At 34.3% G+C, this 20,240-nt stretch overlaps 2 protein-coding genes across 2 annotated transcripts; one reads left to right on the top strand and one right to left on the bottom strand.

Moving 5' to 3' along the window:
- Window positions 1–1,816: 1,816 nt before the first annotated feature.
- Window positions 1,817–5,737, bottom strand: il12ba (interleukin 12Ba). Its single transcript, XM_065270250.2, has 8 exons — window positions 5,673–5,737; window positions 5,336–5,432; window positions 4,832–5,101; window positions 4,241–4,352; window positions 3,961–4,139; window positions 3,592–3,761; window positions 3,344–3,450; window positions 1,817–3,180 (listed from the first exon to the last, which is right to left on the bottom strand). The coding sequence occupies exons 2-8, from the start codon at window positions 5,430–5,432 to the stop codon at window positions 3,102–3,104; spliced, it is 1,014 nt and encodes a 337-aa protein (XP_065126322.1). The 5' UTR covers window positions 5,673–5,737; the 3' UTR covers window positions 1,817–3,101.
- A 1,551-nt stretch (window positions 5,738–7,288) lies between these two features.
- LOC135763306 (EF-hand calcium-binding domain-containing protein 9-like) lies at window positions 7,289–8,697 on the top strand. The gene is made up of 4 exons (XM_065275335.1): window positions 7,289–7,424; window positions 7,577–7,725; window positions 8,341–8,517; window positions 8,605–8,697. Exons 1-4 carry the CDS (start codon window positions 7,289–7,291, stop codon window positions 8,695–8,697), a joined length of 555 nt encoding a protein of 184 aa, XP_065131407.1.
- Window positions 8,698–20,240: the final 11,543 nt, after the last annotated feature.

Genomic DNA, 20,240 nt, shown 5'->3' with positions numbered 1-20,240 from the left:
AAGCATCACATAGAATATTTTATTTATTAATTCGTAAATCAGCTCCTCCCTCTCGCAGTGGTTTAATCCATAAACAGTACAAAAAATCAGACATTGCATTGTTTCAAAAGTTTTATATAAAAAAAGAGAACAAATGTAGCCTGCAAATATAGGACATGATATGATAGATGACACAGTGACAGGTATCAAATTAAACCAGCCATACCATTCCAGGTTACTGTACATGGGGATGTGCTTAAAGTGAAGAAATTATTTAGAACAGGATTGTAACAGATAATATTATGCAATAATAGTCTACACCACACAGTACAAGTACAGTACACTATCCTGGTAAGGCTACCCATTTCAACAAAGTAAAAATTAGGACATACTAATTCTAATTTTAAATATTTAGTATGCTAATTGGGATTTAGGGGATGTTTACATTTTTACTTAATGGTGGTTAAGTATGGAAACCAAATGTTTTGCCAGAACACAGTAATTGCCACAGTTAGCCTATTGTTACTATAAAACTGTGGTAACTTGGTACTGCCCACTACTGTCACCAAAAACTAAATAAAAAAATAATGACAGACATGGTAATATTTCCCAGCCCTTTGTGGTAAATGGGGAAAATGTGTTCCAAATGTTTGGGTTTAGGACAATATGTCAAGTTTTCTATTTCCCACATCAGACTCAAAAACAACTCTGAGGTTAACAATGATGACGTGTTGCATGGGGAAGTATCATCTTTAAACCCCAAGTGATCTTTGAAAACATGAATGTGCTTCAGCTGTTTGTGCTGTTGACATGGACTTCCTTCCCATATAGACACACGACTCGCATCACTGACAGATAAGGAATCTCCATTCATCTGTCACATGTTTTAACCTATTACAACAGTCCCAAACAGTGATGTTATGTTTTCAACCTAAAACAACAGTCTTCATTTAGAATCTCAGACACACAGGCAAAGTAAGGCTAAAAGAGAACAAAAATCACTTTAAAACCTATGGGTATTTGCATTACCATATACTTTTTGATTAAAAATGTGTCCATTATCACACAATATGTATATGGAAAATATCTATGGACATTGTAATATTTGTTATTATAGCTCTTGATTTTGCCAAGTGGTTGTTTTCCTCAGGGCAACATATTATGTTCAGGACATTTTTTTTAAATGAAACCTAAACCCACCCTAACCATAACCAAACCCTAAAATCAGAGGGACATGATAAGTGAAAAACAATGTCTAGAAACTGCTAGTCCTGTTTGTAAGCTTAAACTTAAAACAAACTGTAAACTTTTTTCTGAAATCTGATTGGTTGATTGAAATGTTGTTCCAGGGTCAACATAATGTTGCCCTGAGGACATCCACCACTTTGCAAAATCAGGAGAGCCATGTCCTTAAGCTTACGTAACCTTAATTTTAAGTAATGAGCATGTGAATGTTTCTATCACTGCAAGAGCACATTGTCCAGAGGGAGTGAACCAATATTCTCTTTTGTACTCAATAGTTAATAAGTAGGTCAGCCATCTGAAACCTTGTCACAGTTAAAAAGACTTCTAGGGCTTTGATGACCTTCTCGAGTGTCATAACTTTACCTGCATTATGTTGAGTACTCTCAAACTCATAGTTGTGGTCAGGCTTTGAGATCTCACTGGATATCACAGATCTAGTTAAGTATCAGGGAATGTATTAATAAAAATAACTACAAAACATATTTTTGAAACTAAATATAGACACAATACATGTTCTTTAAAATACTTTATATGTTACGGATTTTTAATAATTTGCTTATGTTTATTTACCTCATTGCCTGGTGACCAGTAGAATTCCAGTCACACACAATGTGCTTGTTAATCCCATGGCATTTCCCTCATTTTTGTTTTTGTTCTTGTTCCTTTTTAACACTATTTACAGCCTTGAATTGCCAGATTGTCCCCAGAAAGTAAATATCAGGTCTGTTTAGATTAGTTCCTTATATAACAAGGCAGTGAACATATTGTACAAATTGTATTTTTTCCAAAAATGCACCAAAATGTTTTTTAATAGGTAATTCATGGTGGATATTACTCAAGGTACATTACGTGTGATTTTCTGGACTTTAATTACACAGCCTTTTTATTCACAACATTTGAACAGTTACAGATCAATTTGTTGTTTGCTTTTCAATGGGAGCTCTGTACAGAGATCCTTCAAATTGTGGGGAGTAGCAATTTGCTTTACTCCACATCGAGCTTTGACAGCAATTCCTGTGTTGCTTATCTTGAACGCTCTTGTGTGAGATCTAAAGAGTAAGAAAAGACATTTGCACATAATTAGGACCCTAACAAAGTCAATACAGATGATGCATTATCTTCCATGACTGCGAGGTCAGAGCAAATGTCCCCTAGCTGACACTGGGGGCAGTACCCTTTGCACCTTGTGGGGTGGTTTCCCAAACAGGGATTATCTTAAACCAGGACTAGGCCTTAGTTTAATTAGGAAATATAACTAGTTTTAACAAACATGCATTAAAACATTACTGGCGTGCGGTTTAAGGCTAAACAAAGGGCACTGATGCATTTTATTTTAAGATAGGTCAGTGCATGTTGTTTTCTCTTACATTTTTTTAAGTCTAGGACTAGTCTAATCCCTGTCTGTGAAACCGCCCCTAAGAGTTAATATAGTACCTCAAATGTACATATTGGTACCAAATGTATACATATCTGTATCTATTAGGACCTTTATAATAGGTACTGCCACAGTGACAGCTTGGGAGCTCATTTTTGACAATTTTTTGACAGTGTGGTGTAACATAAAATCGTTTGCACAATGGAAACACAAGACAAATTGAGATCATTGTTGTTGTATATCACATACATTCATTAAAAGGCATAATCATTACAGTCACAATTCAAGTACAATTTGTGTACACAATATAAAAAATAAATAGTTAATTTAAGACCAATATCCTCAGAGTATTTATCGTAAGACATAATATATTACAAAAACATATACTATGTCTTTAATTGTTTAATTCCACAAGTAGTTGTAGTAAATTTGAAGTGTTATTGATCTTTTATAAATACTAAATAAGCTGAATAAATTACTAAACTAAATAAATATTTTTATTTTAATGCATAATAAATGTTTGCATTGTATTTAACTTTTGTTCTTGGTTCCTCTGCTTCCTATTTTTCCGGGATTTGCATCTAAAAAGGGGACAGAGAAAATTTGCATCACAGTGTGTTCTACAAATAATATATATATATAATAAGCAACTTTTTGCACCTTCTTGTACCTTTATTTGTGAAAGTGTATAGTATGTAATAATAATACAACTTTAAGAATATTAAAGGATTCAAATAAACTTACTTGTAGTGACTCCACTCACTCCAAGGAGAATTACAAAATCTATCCCGTGCTCTCACACACACTGTCATGCCTTTATTCACTGACAGCTGAGGATTTTGTGTTAATATCTGAAAGAATAAAAACACAATGACCTAGTGCTATAAATAACTACACCTGCTGTAATATAAATATAATGTATTTTAATCTACCCATAAAGAAATTCATGAATGTGAAAGGTTATCCGTTCAGACTGTTATGGCAGGCCGTACCTCAGATGAGTTCGGTTCGGAACAATCACATTTTTTGCTTTTCTGACAGCGAATCTCTTTCACTTGGAAGATGAGGGGAAAGTAGGAGTATGGTGTGTTCCAGGAGTGTGGATAGTCTAGTTTAACAGAAGTTTGATTGAGCTTGCTAATATCCACTGTGTCAGGCCTCACTGTGAAGTGGAGACAAAGATAAACCGATGAAAGTCCTATTATTGTCATCCATGGTCAATGACTTCTAACACTAGGGCAAAGAGTTTTTTAAGACTTTTTAGTATTGTAAGCATAATTATTTTTATATATATACACTATAAAATGCATCATAGAGCCATCATTAATCTTCATGTCACTGCTTTATAGTTTCATGTTTACCAATATCCCTGATGTAGAACTCTGTGTAGTAGGTTTCTAAAACATAGCTGCTTCTGAAGTAAATGGTCAGGTTGATGCGTTCAACCTCTTCTGCATAGGGACAGTAGTGTTGGTCCAAGCATGTTATACTCTGTCCCCTGGGATCCAGACTACAGCTGATCTGGCTTTCACTGTGAGATCTGGATCAGAATCAGATTGTGAATGTTTTTTCTTCAAATCCTTTACAGCAGTATTCAACACTGAATGGGCATCTTTTCCACAACAGATTTGGGGAACATACCTCATAACTTTGATATGAGCCACAACAGCAACTTGGTCGTCCCTGTTCGCGCCCCATGTCCAGGAACATTTAAAGGAGCCACCATAGTTATTTGATGAACAATGAATGTAACCTATAGTGAGGTTTAATATAGTAAGGCACTTTTAACTTCAGCTCAAATAAAAAGTTCACTTAATTTTTTAAGTTAAATCAAAAGGAGTTGCTATAAATGTTAAAAATAAAGTTGAATTAGATTAAGTTATTTTACCTTATTTTTTTTTTATTTAAAACAAATTCTCACTAGTCAAGAAAGTGAAAAAAGAATTTTTACAGTGATGTTTTACAGCCAGAACTTACAAAATGTGACCCTGGTTGTGAAAACAAAGTCATTTTTTCTGATTTTTTTTCCATAAAATCAACTGATCATTATGTGAAAATAAATATTGTTTATACTGACTGACTAAGGTCATGCCAAGATTGAAATCAAGGAGTGAAATCAAACTTACTCCCAATGCTCCTAATCTCAAAATTAGATGAAAACTTTAGCCTGAATTTCACAGACAAGGTCACACATATCAAATTAACTGTACAGCTGAAAAAAGTTGGTATTACCTTTCGAAGGGGTGTTCTTAATAATTTTCCTAAAAGTCCACTGAGCCAACACTAGCGTGTGATTTAGGAAGGAGCCCTCGCTGTTGTAACACGAATAGTTGGCCCCCTTCCACCCCTCCACTGTGACGATAATCCGGTTTCCACTCGCCTCCAGCAGCTCCCCTTGATTTTTTGTCCATGTAATGTTGGTTCCCTCAAACTTTTCACCACAGATCAGAGGTACTTGTATCATGTCCATATCTTGAGCTACATCCACATCCGCCACAATCACTGATGACAGAAATTTTTAAAAATAACAAGAATTAGGGGAACAAATACAACATGACCTTATATACAGTACTGTATGTCTATCTGATACACAGTCAGAAGTGCTTGAATAGTGAACAAAATATTTGGGGAGCAAAACTGCACATGTACATAAATTGTGCTCTTAATTGTTATATTGTTATGTAAGATATATCTCCATTATACAAAAGTCTTGTCAAAAAAAAAAAAAAAATGGACCATTAGGTTTGAGTGTCCAGTAGCTCCCAGTTGTTTTGATTGCTCCCACAGCAGAGAACTGAAGGAACACAATGACTTCAATCATAAGAAAATACATCTGTAGGTAGATAACAGAAAAAAGTTAGGATTTTACGTTTAGACATTTAGCAGAAAAAGCAAAAAAAAAATATGGTTATTGATTATTTATTATAAACAATAATGCATAACATTTTGTTTCATGCATTACATATTTTTGAATACTCTTTAATAATAATAATAATAATAATAAACTTAAAGAACTAAGTTATTCTTAAGGACTGAGGCTGGATAAACAGGACTGTCATAAGAGAAGACTTACTTCTGGCCGTTCAATAATCCAACAACAGCAACCACCACAACCAGACTCTAACTTTGCTAAGCTGTTGTCCAGAATGTAAGCTTATATAAAGTAACTTGTGAAAAATTTCCCTGCCCAGGAAAAATCCATTCAGTGCAGGTTAGAGGAACCAAACCCTATAGGCAACATTAGAACCTGAGCTTTCTCAGTCATCATCATTATTTTTTTCACTTCCACTTAAGTATTCCAAGTCATCTTAAAGCACTCTTTCTTCTCTTATATTGGATGATTTACATACAATATCACAAACAATATTATGGCTTTACTTATGCATTCGATAGGGTGCCGCAGGGATGACATATTTTTGTAGGCCATCCTGGAAGTTAGCGGGACACTGGTTCTCTCGCCAGAAAACCCATTCATTTTTCCCATAAACTTTTTGATTATCGCAAAAGTTAAAGGGATAGTTCACCAAAAAAAAGAAAATTTTGTCATCATTTACTCAGCCTTATGTTGTTAGAGACCTGTAGAAATTTTGTTGTTCTGATGAACACAAAGGAATACATTTTGAGAAATGTTTGTAAGTAAACCGTTCGTGGACCCCCTTCACTTCTATAGAAACAAGAATACTATGGAAGTGAATTGGGTCCATAAATTGTTTGCTTACATACATTTCTCAAAATATCTTTCTTTGTTCTCATCAAAACAACAAAATTTATACAGGTTTGTAACAACATGAGAGTGAGTAAATTATGACACATTTTTGATTTTTGGGTGAACCATCAATTAATATCCACAGAAAAAAAGTCATGAAAAGTTTTGTTCATCTATGAAGATTAACTTGTTGGACAAAACGTTACATTGTATTTAACTTTTATTAAACACATATCTTATTATTATCATTTTTTGTGATAATCCAAAAGTCTATGGGGAAATTAAATGGCCTTTTTTTGTGAGAGGACCAGTATCCCGCTAACTTACTGGTTAGCTTACAAATATATCATCCCTGCGGCACTCTATAGGCCTGGTACTAAAATAATAATACTGATTGATTTTCTGTGTAAACTGCACCGTTGTCTATATGAAAATGAAAGATATTAGCATTTAAGTTTGTTGTCCAGCACTTTATTGGATGCTATTGTAGCACAGAAAGGGATCAGATAATGTTTGTTTTAGCTGGTTACATTACTGTCTATTTTTTTCACGTTACAGATCTTGATTTTTTTAGAGCTACAATACGGTATGTTAACTAGGTAATTTCTCTTTTTGTGTTAATTTTATTTAATGATTTGTATAGCGTATCAGTACTGATAAGGGATTTTAACATGTATGACAATTTTCAGCATCATAAAGTAATCGTGTGGCTTTTTGTAAAAAGTCATCTGTCACAAAAAATTTTTTATTTGTTTCACAGCCTAATTTTTATTTATTATATTATATATTTAGATTTTTATCTAGTTAAAAATAGATATATCCTAGTTTTTAGGATAACCTGCTTCTTTATAAATGCCAATAAGGAGTATCGGGAAAAGCATATGCATTGATATTCAAATACGTTGTCATGGTAACAGCATCATAAGTTAACGGTCTTTTAGCAGTCCGCAACAGAAGCACTCCAACAGTTATAAACGCGCAAAATGAAGTTAAAAACAGAATCATTCCTTCACCATTTGGATTTTAACACCGATTACTGCATTTTTTCACTACATAACACTAAAATAATCTATGATTATTTCTGCCTGTTGGACGTTCATAACAAAAGAACCTTAAATGGTAATATGTTCGGTAGGCTACAACTTCCTCTTTGTTTCTTTTTAATTCGGAAGAGGAAAGTTCATTAATGTTATTTTTCAGCGTGGGTGTATTGTTTTGGTGGAAGTTTTGATGTTTAAATAAATTGTTGCGCTTTCCTTTTCCTTCTTCAGACGTTCAGTTCTGCTGCTTTATGAGGCACGTGACGGATATGGGAATGACAAACATAATGCAGACTTTTGACTTGCTGGATGCCAATGGGGATGGAGAAATAGGCTTCAATGAGTTTTACATGCTGGTCTGCATTCTGGTCAGCAGTAAAGTAAGAGTTTCTCAGACATAATGTGACCACATCAAAGACAACCTTCTTAACACACACCACCACCCCTCAACCATACAGTAACCACAGTATTTGAGCAAGAAGCCTTGCACCTTTTAAAGATTACAAAAGCTAGGAAACCCCACACTGCTAAATTTCCTCTTTTAATCTGTCATCATTTACTCACCTTCGTGTCATTTTAAACCACTTTGAGTGCATGTGAATTGTGAATTTTTAAAGAATATCCTGGCCGTTCAATTATGTATACTGGCCTTTTTATTATAATGGACACTAGTAAGGAAAACAAAACAAAAAGTACCATCAAATAACAAAGTTGTCCAAGTCTTCCATTAATTTTACAATATTTGTTTAAAACTAAAATGAAAGTTACATGAGCTTGGTATAAAATGTTTGACTATAAATATGTGATGGCAATATTTAAATACAAGCACCCAATTAAAATAATCCACCGACTCAATCTTTTTAATCCCCATTAAACCAAAGCAGTTTCATTTTCTGATTCTCTAGTTAATGTGATGTCACAATGATAAAGCCCCACCCACAGCCACTGAATAATGGTAAATAATGTTTGTAAATTGTCTCTTTGTATAAACGCAGCAACATGTAGAACAGAACTTCCTGGACATGCATTCCCGCCAGGCCTTTGACCTCCTGGACACGGACGGTAGTGGAGCCATCAGCCTTGCAGAGTTTGAGTGCCTAGGATACCTCTTCAACCTGAAGAGGAATGTCCTTAGAAAAACCTTTCTGGATTTTGACATCAGCGGGGATAAGGTACACAAATTTCATCACTTTAAATTGAAAACATAACAGGCTGCATAACAGACCGTAAGCCTAAAAGAAACCCTAAATCCTCTACAGCGCCTAATTTACAAAGAATTTCGGGTATTTACCAAAGACTGCATGACCAACCCTGAGAAGTACAAGAAGAAAGGCCACTTGAAGCAAGTGTAACATATAAAGGCACATTTAACAATCACTGAAGGAGGATTATATCAGATACATTTCAAATGCATGCAGGTTACAGTAAATAGTGCTTTAAAAATAAAACCTCTTAATGAAAATTTTTTTAAATAAAGATGAAAAACAATAGTAAGGTGGATGTAGCATTAAGGTATTTACTGAGAATGAAGTAAGGGTATGACAATAAAAGTTTTGTTATTGTTTCATCCTTTGTCCCTAAAAACCTTAACATTTCAAAGTTTCTACCACAAAAACACTTTGAGTGAAACTGATATTTCACACACAAATACGTACCCATAAGGGAAAAATAAGAAGGGAGAGAGTATTAACTTACCACATTTACCACTAAAAAGGAAGTTTTCCTGTCACCTTCAACAGATGATGACAGTGTGTCCTCTGACATAGTATTAATCTAAAATAATCTGATACATTTAAGGATTACTTAAGTGAGGGTCTACTGATGTGCAGTATTTACTTATATCATTTTAAGTATAAATAATGTACTTTTCTATAATCCTTTAGCAAAACACATTAGTATATTGTGTAGTGGTGCTGTTTGCCTGAAAGGAAGGAAGAAAATGAATGAATAGTCTTGGAATAGTTTTGGAAGACATTCAAAATTCACTCTTGAGCCTATATCCACAAGAGGGCAGTACAGCCACAATATAAATCAAAACAAATAGAAACCAATTCAAGTGTAAAACAGCTGTTGGCTTGTTGGATAATAGTGACAAAAAATTGACAGATATATGCACAGAGCATTAAAGGGAAAAAAAATTCTGTCATCATTTACTCTATCCCATGTTGTTCTAAACCTGTATTAGTTTAGATAGTTTAAAGTTGAATACAGAATACATTTTTGACAAATAATGGTAAAAGCACACATTTAACGTTATACCCATTGACTTTCACAGTACACTTAAAATCCTAATAAGTTGACTGAACTATTTTAATGAGTAAACTGGTTGCCTCAGTCAAATTAAGTAATGTGTCTCCCCAAAAAATTTATATTTAAGTTCACTTAACTTGGAGTTTGTACAGTGCACTTAAAAAATTAGTTCACTTGAGGATCATAAAGACTAAACTTTAATTGTCCTTTAACTTTATAGAAAAGTTTTTTGATAATTTCTTTATTACTGGCACACATAAACTATTTAGGAGTTAAACGCTTCTGTGCTCAATACCCTTTAACTTTATATAACAATGTGTAATGAAAGGTATTCAGGACTGTCTCTATGGCGATCAATGATTGAACTTAAATCTCCACAGCAGCACAAAACAAACTGCACTGTTCATGTGTATCTTCATTATAATGGAGAGAAATACAATGAGTTAAATGTGGTGCATGCATACCAAAGAAAAAACTGATCAACTGAACTGTGACTTCACACAAAATAATTTACAAACAAAAAAATCAATAATGTTACAAAGAGTGTAAAGAAATGTAAGAAATAAGAAATTTTATTATCAACTGGTTTATATGTCCTATTAGTTACCTAGTATCTCAAGGGACAAGGCTACAGATTGGTACCAAACGTATACATATCTGTATCTAATGATATATTAGTACTGCCCCAGTGACAGCTGGGGTACATATTTTGACAATTTTTTAATAGTGTCACATCGTGGTTGTGTTAAGACAAACTTCTTTTCTGTCTGGCTGCACCTTATTGAAAGTAAAGAACAGCAAATAATGTGTGCAGTATCTAATGCTAATGATCTTCTGAACATAAACTAGATTTGCTTTCGACTTATGTTCCGGTAATGATGTCCCTGACTTTATACACTCAAATTTAAGATGAATGTAATGTGGTTTTTGTGGTGACGAGTGCAGTGGGAATGCCTGTCTGAATTACTGCTTCTATGTTGGGAAGTGAGAATAAACCATTGCCAGTCTAATTTTATTACGTCATTGGACTTACGTTTGATACTTGTGATCTGTGTGCCTGGGCTGTGTATATCTGTGTTTTTTTTTAATGGGTCTTTTCTGAGTCACCATGTTTTACCAGTAGTAAACCATGACTCTGTTATGATAAGCCTGTAGTTATGGATCTGTCAATCAAAGCACCATGCAGATACAACAACACTTTTGGGGGGAAATTGCAAAAAAAAAAAAAAACAGTAACAGAATTACAACATACTAAACTTTTGTATATACCTGTGGTTTACCATGTTATGTTTTTAACAGATGAGTTATCACAGCAGCAGAAGGTTTTACTCATGTGCTTTTCCATGATGATCTCTGTTTTCAATCATTCACGATTTTAAATGGATAATTTAACCAAAAAAAGAACATTTTGTCATCATTTTTTCACCCTCATATTGTTCTAAACACAGTTGGCAGTAACCATTGATGTAACCATTAACTTCCATAGGAAAAACAAATACACTGAAAGCCCTAATGCTGTTTATACTTAAAAAGTCAAGCAACCATGACTTAAATTTTGCATTGTGGATCCATAACTTATCTATTTTTGTTCATTTAAATTATTAACTTACATAAAGCACAAACTTCAGGTACAATTAACTTAAGATTATCAGTTCAAAATGCTGTGAGCAATACCCATAAGCCCTTGCGCCTGAATATTTTGAATGATTTATCTTTGGTCCAAGAATATATGAACTCTTATGGGGGGGCAAAGCGGTACTTTTTGAAAGGGTACAGCCACAGTGACAGCTGGGGTACATATTTTTGTCTTTCTGACCGTGAAAATGACTACACAAAGATGAAAGGAGATGTATATTTCAGTAGATTAGATAGTAGTTCCTGTGCTAAAATCCATTAAAACTATACAGACATGATGAGCACAAAACATAAGCCATCTGAGCATGTGAGGGTGTGGTAAGGAGGAAAAAGCGAGGATCTGAGACCTTTTGAAGCTTGTTGTATAAAAGTGCAGAGCTTAAAGAAGACCATAATGATTTCATCTGGGTTTTCCCCTAAAACCTAGAAGGAGAAGTAAGACAAATGTTATTATTCCCTTTTTGACCACTATGATGATGATATAAGGTGTAAGAAAAATTGCTTCATTGGTGAGATTTTCCGGAGGTAGGTTTTTACATCACTAGTATAAATATTGTCAACAAGGACCAAATATTTTCATAACTTAAATATTGGTAATATATCAACCAAGTTGTGCTGATATTTCACTGTTCTCACTTGATTAAAAGCCTCATAAATCAGCCAGAAGTGAATTCAACATATCATTAGACTGACATAAAATCAGTGAAAGCCTGTGAAATGTATGTTTGTGAAGGTTGTGTTAAATGCCACATCCTTTCCTTGGGCACAATCATGTCATGCATTATTAAGACTCAGATGATACATGAAGCAATCTAATCAACAAACAGATGAATGCCAAATCTTACGGTTGCCAAAGTAAATTCTATTTTTATCTTGCTGACTGCTGCATTTGGTACACACACTGTGTGTGTGTGTAACACATCTTTGTCCTCATTCCCACAATTAGTTCCAGTGTTGATGCATCCCCCTCAGAGAGACTGTAACATGTCATGCAAATTATCTCACACACCACTTAGAGAAACTTTACATCTAATACAATGATATCAACACATGGTAGAGATCAAAGAAAAAAAACAGATTTATTGAATGCGCTGGACAAATAGTTTGAGTCACAGTATTATCAATACTTTCGATGATAATCCATGTACATCTAACATAATATAAAAGACTTTTAAAGAAAATACAGTGACTTGCATGTCCATTTAAAATATTTAGGTAATTTTATAATAAGTTAATACAAATATTATGACTTATTTGCACACCCGCTGTTTTGTATCCTTCCACTTGGGGTCGCCAAAAGACTTACACTGTTTTTGTATTCCTGTGTTTATTAACTACAGCTTGCTGTCGATGATGGATTGTTCATATCATGACTGACAGACAAACATGTAGACAGATAGATGGATTAAAATAATAACAATAATTGCATCAATTACCATGTTTCCCACAAGGCCTTGCATGTGAACTTGCTATTTTAATGCATATGAAGTCATTCAGGCCAGCTGAATAAAGGCAGATTGGCACCACAGTTGGTCTCATGGTTCACTACAGGAATGAAAGCCAACAAAGAGACTGCTTCATTGAAACTGCTGTAGACAAAAAGAAAAATGATATTTCTTTACTTTGGAAATACTTAAACCAGACCACCACCGATGGTCTCCAGTCTATAAAAAGCCCCAATCCAATCCAAAGTTCTGTGTATACGAATGCTACAATTATACTGCATTGATTTTACTCAATCTTGTACAATATATTTCATTGTTCTTCACTGTCCTAAGTTTTGTCAAGTGACAGTTTGGCAGCGACTTAAGGAAAAATGAATCATCACAAAAATACATTACTCATTTAAGTTTTGCTATAAATCCAGCGATGCAAATTTCCTCTGTATGTCTTCCCATGCCAAGGTGGAAAGTCACTGAAGTGTGTTGTGCTGTAAAATAAGGTGTGTAGAGAAGCAAAGGAACTCTTTATCACAGTCTGCCATATAGACTGAGAACAGTGAGGGGTATATTGACTCAGCTCCACCAATTTCACAACGTGCCTGACCGGTTCCCTGCATCGTTTGGAATACAAATCGATCACACCGGTGAAATACATAAAAATGGCAGAGACGTCTTTTGGGCATTTAATGTGAGAAATCAATGATCTAACACAAATGAAAGATAGCTACAAGTGCAAGGCAGCAATAGATTTGATAACTGTGAGCGACCTGAAAAGTGAGCAAACAGTTTGATTTTTAGTCGTGTTCATATGGCCATTTGATGAATAAAAGCTAGCATTGACTGCTAATTGCAGTCTCTACGCACACACTTATTGGCTCTTGTAGAGCTGAACTTGATGATTATCTTTGTATATTATCCACAAAAAAAGTTGCCCTTTCATAATCAACAGTGGCGGCCGGTGACTTTTATCGAGGGTGCACGATGCAAAGTTCGTCACAACATGTATGTAGCCCGTCATGTGGTTTGTAATTTCAAAATATGTGCATCACGTGTCTTGTCAAAATAAGTGCCTGCTGCAGACACGTCTAAAGGGTTTATGATAAAAGAGATGCTCACATTTTCCAGATACTCACATAGTCTCATACGACTCACAAAAATCATCAGAAAGTCTCCTCTTGAGGGCAGAGCGGGATCTATTGTGAGATGTGTCCTTTAACTTTTGTTGATCAGGATGTGTACTGTAACTTTGCTATACTGCAATGCCAATGTTACATAAACACACAAAACACATAAATTCATTTCCCATGCATTCCTTTTCAAATAACTTTATCAGAGTTCCCACCAGGGAAAAAAGTAACAATGATATTTAAAGGACAAGTTCGGTATTTTACACCTAAAGCCCTGTTTTCAGATTGTTTATGATGAAATAGAACGGTTTTGACTGAAATTTGGACATATGATGCTGGCCCGAGAATTTTCAGGTGTTTGCTGTATCACCTCCCACCTCTACAATGACTGCAGAGGTGCACTGGAACAATCCTTCCTAAAATGCATTAAACTTTCGTTTACAAAGACGTGAAACTCACCGAGTGGTCAAGGGTGTTCACTGATATGCTCTCAAAAAATTGCTGCAAAAGATGCTTTCCAACAGGTGTTTTAGCATTTGTTGTAAACTTGTGGACCTATTTTTCCAAACGCCTCACACCCGTATATTCTTCCGTTGAGTGCTTGAATAATAGACATTCCAGCCCAGTTGGTGGCGCTAATCCGCCTTTGCCAATTGCAAGAATAGAAACAAAGTTCCCGGCGGCAGAGTAATACCGTACCTCACAGCACATCTAATTCAAGTCAATGGAGTTGGACAAAAACTATGATAAAACCTGTTGGAAAGCATCTTTTGCAGCGATTTTTGTGTGAGCATATCAGTGAACACCCCTGACCACTCGGTGAGTTTCACGTCTTTGTAAACGAAAGTTTAATGCATTTTAGGAAGAATTGTTCCAGTGCACCTATAAAGCCATTATAGAGGTGGGAGGTGATACAATAAACACCCGAAAATTCTCGGGCCAGCATCATATGTCTATTTCATCATAAACAATCTGAAAACAGGGCTTTAAGTGTAAAATACCGAACTTGTCCTTTAAATGAAAAGAAGCCAGGAAATATTTCCATCACTGAAGTGTGACTGATGTCAAGAAACTGTAACGGTGGTGACATAGTCAAACCGTTACATTCATTGTACATACACAAATGGAACATATCTACACTTTTAAAACGAATGTGTTAAAACAACACATGTTATGTCTAGTCTAGACACATCTCTGTGTTATTATTGGAAAAAACACTTGTTTTAAGACATCTTGTGCTGTTCCTTTTAGTTGTTTTATCACAAAATCGAAATGAAATGACACATAATGTGTTAAATAGGATAATAGAAAATAATGTGTTCAAATAAACACATCCTTTAGAGTGTATACATTTCCTGTGTACAGATGTGGCCTTTAAAAACGCGCGTTTTCTCCCGCGGCATTCGCCAAATCGTCTCGCGGAGTCACGCAGAATTCTGCAAGTGTTTTCGGGGGGGCTACTTTCCCTTTTCCCTTAATGTGTTTCGCTTCACAGAAAATCCACCAGGTGGCGCATAAAAAACTACATTTTTATATGCGTTGTCATTGCGGTTGTTTCCAGAAGTTAATAAGGGCATTGCTGAATATTTAACATTTCTATTAAAACAGCAAAGTGACGTCAACCACTTCTTGCCAGCATAACAGCGCATACATATATTAAGATGACTGTACGTGCAATGGGCATTTATACTAAGTGCAACAAAGAATTTAGTGTGAGCCTAATACACTTAACTCTATTTACAATGAATATCTTAATTATTTGTGTTGTCGAATTTTGACACCGTTTCATTGTTTGTTCATAATATTAATAATTATGTCAGTTTTTCTAAAAGTATTCATATTTTAAAGAGATTCATGTGGTATAAAAATACATGTTTTAAAGTTAAAAATGTTGTAAAAATATATTAGTAGGCCTATTATTGTTCTTAATATATTAAGAACAATAATATGACACATGTATATTGCGCTAAATTGCTTTACATATGGAAAGAGGAATTCTTCTCAACCACCACCAATAAAGTTTAAAAAATATTCTTTAAAAACGGCGTTTAAACCCACGCAGAGCGAACAAGAAAACATGGGCCTATGCTTACATACTGTACAGTGGGCATATGATATCTTTATTTAGTTTGACATATTTAAAACTTTAATAATACCTTTCTTGCGCATATAGGCAGTCAGCGTTATGATTTTTTTTAATCCTTTTAGCCGTTATTCATAACAGTAAAAATATTCAGTGACTTTGTAAATATATTACTAAAATAATGGATTAAAGTAACTTTATAAAATCTCTTAATGTCACTTATGTATTTTTTAGTTGGTCAAAACAAAATAAATGGCTAGAAATAGAACAGACATTTTAATTTAAAACGTACATATATTATAGGCGTTTATTATAGGTCCTTCCAGATATCTTATCTCAGACGTTCGCAGTCAACACTTTTAAAACGTATTTATATAAAATCTAATATATATATTAAAAAACAAAGTTTTAAGTTAAGACAATAATAAATATGTTTATTTTTATTGAAAGAAAAACGTAGAAAATGTTATTATGGGTATAGTTGATGCAAATAAAGTGTGCAGTATACAATAAATGCAAACAAATTATTTCTAAAAGTGGCAAGATTTTAAAAAGATAAAGGTGGTATAAAGAAAGACATGAGAAAAGTAGAGGTATGCAAAAGAGCACAGTTTAGTTATTGTTAATTAAAGCGGTTTTATACACCTTTGTTTGAATTGACAAGCATTTTATTCGCCACTTTCAACACATTTTGTGGTTGATTTACTGATTTATTACAGAAAATTGTTGTCAGAAGCAAAGCTATTGTACAAAGCATCTTTATATGTATGTTTTAAAGTTAAAAATGTTGTAAAAAATATATTAGTATTCTTTTATATTAAGAATAACAATATGATACATGTATATTGCGCTAAAATGCAATATACATTATTCTGCAATATAAATTATTCTCAACCACCACCAATAAAGTTTAAACATTATTCTTTAGAAAAAAAACGGCGTTTAAACCCGTGTTGCGTGGAGCGAACAAGAAAACATATGCTTACATGCTCAATCGGCATATGATATCTTTTTTATTTAGTTTTACAGTTTTAAAAGTGGCAAAAAAGTTCTTAAAATCTAATGAATACTGGTTTTGTAAAATGTATATAACTGCAGATGCGTGCGTGGGATCCGGGCAGGTATCCTTTCCTTCAGACCTTGAAGCATGGTCGCGGGAAAGCGAGAAATATATTTTTTTTAAGTACAAATATTTTGCACAATTGATATATTACTTATGAATATTTTAGGAAATTATTTTGGACACACGTAGGTTATTACGTGTATTTTGGATTTTAATTTCATTACTGTCTGTGCCTATCCGTGGCCTCATCCGAGCGCACTTTCTTTGCCTTGCGTCTTTTGAAGACATTGGTAAGCAGCACCATGACCCAGAAAAGACTCACACACCTTCCCCTGATGCATGCCCACACAGAAATACTGAACTTCCTGGACATTCGTCCCCTAGCTCATGAAAACGCGAGTTTTTTCTGCGTGAGTAAAAGAGCGCATTGATAATATGCGTATTAACGGAATGACAACGCGGGTTTGTTTATTACATACATGGATGCGCAGCAGCACAAAAACGCTTTTTAATATGAAAAATTAAAGGATTAAAATGTAACAGATTATTATTGAGTCTCTTGGACATAAATGATGACCAATTATGAGAGGTTAGAAGGCTTAAATAGCTGCTTCATCTGTAAGTTCATCTGTAAGCTAAGTAAATAAATGCTTTGCTTTAAACAAATGCATCTACATTTAAATGTTTTTTTTTTAATGCTACCCAACGGATTTATTGTATATAATGACTCTGCACCTGTAGATATGGTGAGATGAGAAAACATTTTAAGTAATTCTTTAAAAAAAAACATTTCGCTGTCCAAGTGCTGAAATGGCTCTCCACACGTTTGTAAATTCTTTATCTTTTGTTTGTAACAAATAGAGTATTTTTACAGTACAAACCTTATATAAAGCCTATTCTAAAAATGTAATTATACACCATGTATTTCTTTATAAAAGTATACAATATCAGAACTAAACCCATCATTATTTTTGTTCAAATTATGAATTATTTATAAGTTTAAAAAAGACAGTAATAGTACTATTTAGTAAAAAAAAGATCTATATAAAAATATACTAGGTATGTTAATGTGAGAATGTTTTACATCTGTCGTGTGATTCTAACTTAAAAACGAAAGTAAAATATGTTCGTCCGCATGGACATTGAAAATTGTGAAGTTTAATTAATATTATATGTTGTTATAATATTATATGTTGTATGTAAATTGTAACGAAAGTAATTCCCCCTGGGATAAGTATTTTTGCTTCTGATTAATAGCGCATATTCATCTGAGAACTGATGATGTCTGTGTGTTTCAGACCCTGGCTGTGTGCCCTGAAGTGTATATGACAATAAAGTAGTAAATCTCAATATATTTATTTTTAAAATGTATTTTAAATAGGCCTATAGGCTCATAGGTTTTTTGGTAAAAAAATTCACAGCACCCCCTGTTCAAAATGACTTCCAGCGGCCCTGCCTTGACGCTTTGTGTGTTCGACTTTAAATGGTGCGGCGCTGACTGGTCGGCGTATGACATCAGAGTACCGCGAGAGCAAAGGTAAAGTCGGACCATTTGTAACATTTCGACTTGCTCTCGCGGTACTTTGATGTCTTCGTTGCCGAACTGTCTGCGCAGCGCCACATAGAAACGCCCTTTGACTCTTTAAGGCAAAGTACCAGCAACATGAGCAACAAGGGTTAAAACATAACCCTTTCATTGTTAAGTATGAGAAATTAAAATGAATTAAATCACGTTTAAACGCCACAGAGATATCAGAGCCAGCAGTCGATTTCTGATGCGCTTGCCGAGGCGAGGCTGCGCTGGGCGGGGTGTGAGCACTTAAGCGCCGGTGATTTTCTGGAGCTCATATGGAGCTCATCTCCGTCCGAAAGTGTCAGAGCACACGTTTAAATAGACGCTATCTTTATTAACCGACCGCATATTTAAACTTTAAGCACATACATTCACGCCTGAACAACTCTTACAATTACATTTTGTGACCAAATAACAGTAATATTAGGAGCATTTTGCTGTCAGAAAACATAGCTGTCATAACTCCACATATTTACCTGATTTGTCTTAATTAGTTCAGTCAACATTAGCCATTCTGAATGTTGACTGGATTTGAAAATAACCATTCATTTAATGTTTTAAACACAGATTTATCTAGACTTAAAATAATATGTCTTCTCAACTAGCTCAAACAAAAAAATTGGTTTAACTTATATATTTTTGCCCGTCCAACATTTCATTAATTTGATTTTTTACAGTGTAGGTTATATCAACATATGTCAAATTAAGTTACCTGATATCCACTTAATTTTATAAGTTATAAACATTCATTTAAAATAACATACAGCGTATGTATTAGGCCTATTTGCTTAAATTACATTTTAACAAAGAAACTGCAAGGGTTGATATTAAAACCCAACACGCTGGTGAAAACTGGATAAACCGGTTTTCTTTCATGAGGTGATCGATTAGCATTGGGGGTTGGCAAAGAATTGGCAGACCTAGGGGTGGGTGGTTTTTAATTTTTTGACTCTCTGTCAATAGCTGCTAAAACAAGCAGCTAAACCATGTACAATTAATTACATTTTGGAATTAACTTCCTTCATGTCTTTTTATTTATACACTGTAAAAAATATTTTCTGAATTTTTAAGTAAAGTTAGCATTAAATATGTTTTACAAACAATTGGTTTACAAACTCTGGGATGTTTGTGATTATCATCATTCAGAAAAGTGGTGCTTGTGTTTAGACTCGTGTTTTACGTGATTAAATCAGGAAGATTACATTAGTTTCTTTTCAGTGTTGAACAGTTTGTCATCAAAATGCAAAAATATAGTATATTTATAAACATCGCTGAAACAAAGAGTGAATTAAAATTAAAAAAGTAATAAAGTTAAAGCTGCTGATAATTTTGTTTATATTTACTAGCATTTTCTGAGTGAAAAATGTTTAGATTTTGTTAAGTAGCCTAAATCCTACTCCAATTTATTTCAGTGTAGGTTTCTCATTTTTATCAGCTTTCTTTTGCTTTTTAAAGCGCCGTCTACCTTTGCTACCACCAGTGCTTTAATGTGGGCCGGTAGGCGCCAGTACTCAGTACCGCCACTTCCAAATATAGCTCTTGAGCGTACCACTCTCCCTGCGTCCAGAACGTACTTCTAGCGTACCAGAACGCTCATTTGCACATCTGTTTAAATCAGAGGCTTAATTTAATTATTTGGCTGCGCTGCCACTTTTCAAAGCGCCCTTCACAATAGCTACCTAATTCGTCCCACCGAGAGCAGAGACTACATTACCCATACAC

This window comes from Paramisgurnus dabryanus, chromosome 16, assembly GCF_030506205.2.
Source record: "Paramisgurnus dabryanus chromosome 16, PD_genome_1.1, whole genome shotgun sequence".
In the NCBI taxonomy this organism is placed as follows: Eukaryota; Metazoa; Chordata; class Actinopteri; order Cypriniformes; family Cobitidae; genus Paramisgurnus; species Paramisgurnus dabryanus.
This window is presented reverse-complemented; position numbering and strand designations above follow the sequence as displayed.

Excerpts from the sequence above, each read along its gene's own strand:
- il12ba (XM_065270250.2), bottom strand. The coding sequence starts at position 5,432 with ATGTATTTTCTTATGATTGAAGTCATTGTGTTCCTTCAGTTCTCTGCT. Across the intron at positions 4,353-4,831 it reads TAAGAACACCCCTTCGAAAG|GTTACATTCATTGTTCATCA; the intron begins GTAATACCAACT and ends ACCTCACTATAG. Across the intron at positions 3,451-3,591 it reads CCGAACCGAACTCATCTGAG|ATATTAACACAAAATCCTCA; the intron begins GTACGGCCTGCC and ends TTATTCTTTCAG.
- LOC135763306 (XM_065275335.1), top strand. The coding sequence starts at position 7,289 with ATGAAGTTAAAAACAGAATCATTCCTTCACCATTTGGATTTTAACACC. Across the intron at positions 7,425-7,576 it reads TAACAAAAGAACCTTAAATG|ACGTTCAGTTCTGCTGCTTT; the intron begins GTAATATGTTCG and ends TTCCTTCTTCAG. Across the intron at positions 8,518-8,604 it reads TTGACATCAGCGGGGATAAG|CGCCTAATTTACAAAGAATT; the intron begins GTACACAAATTT and ends AATCCTCTACAG.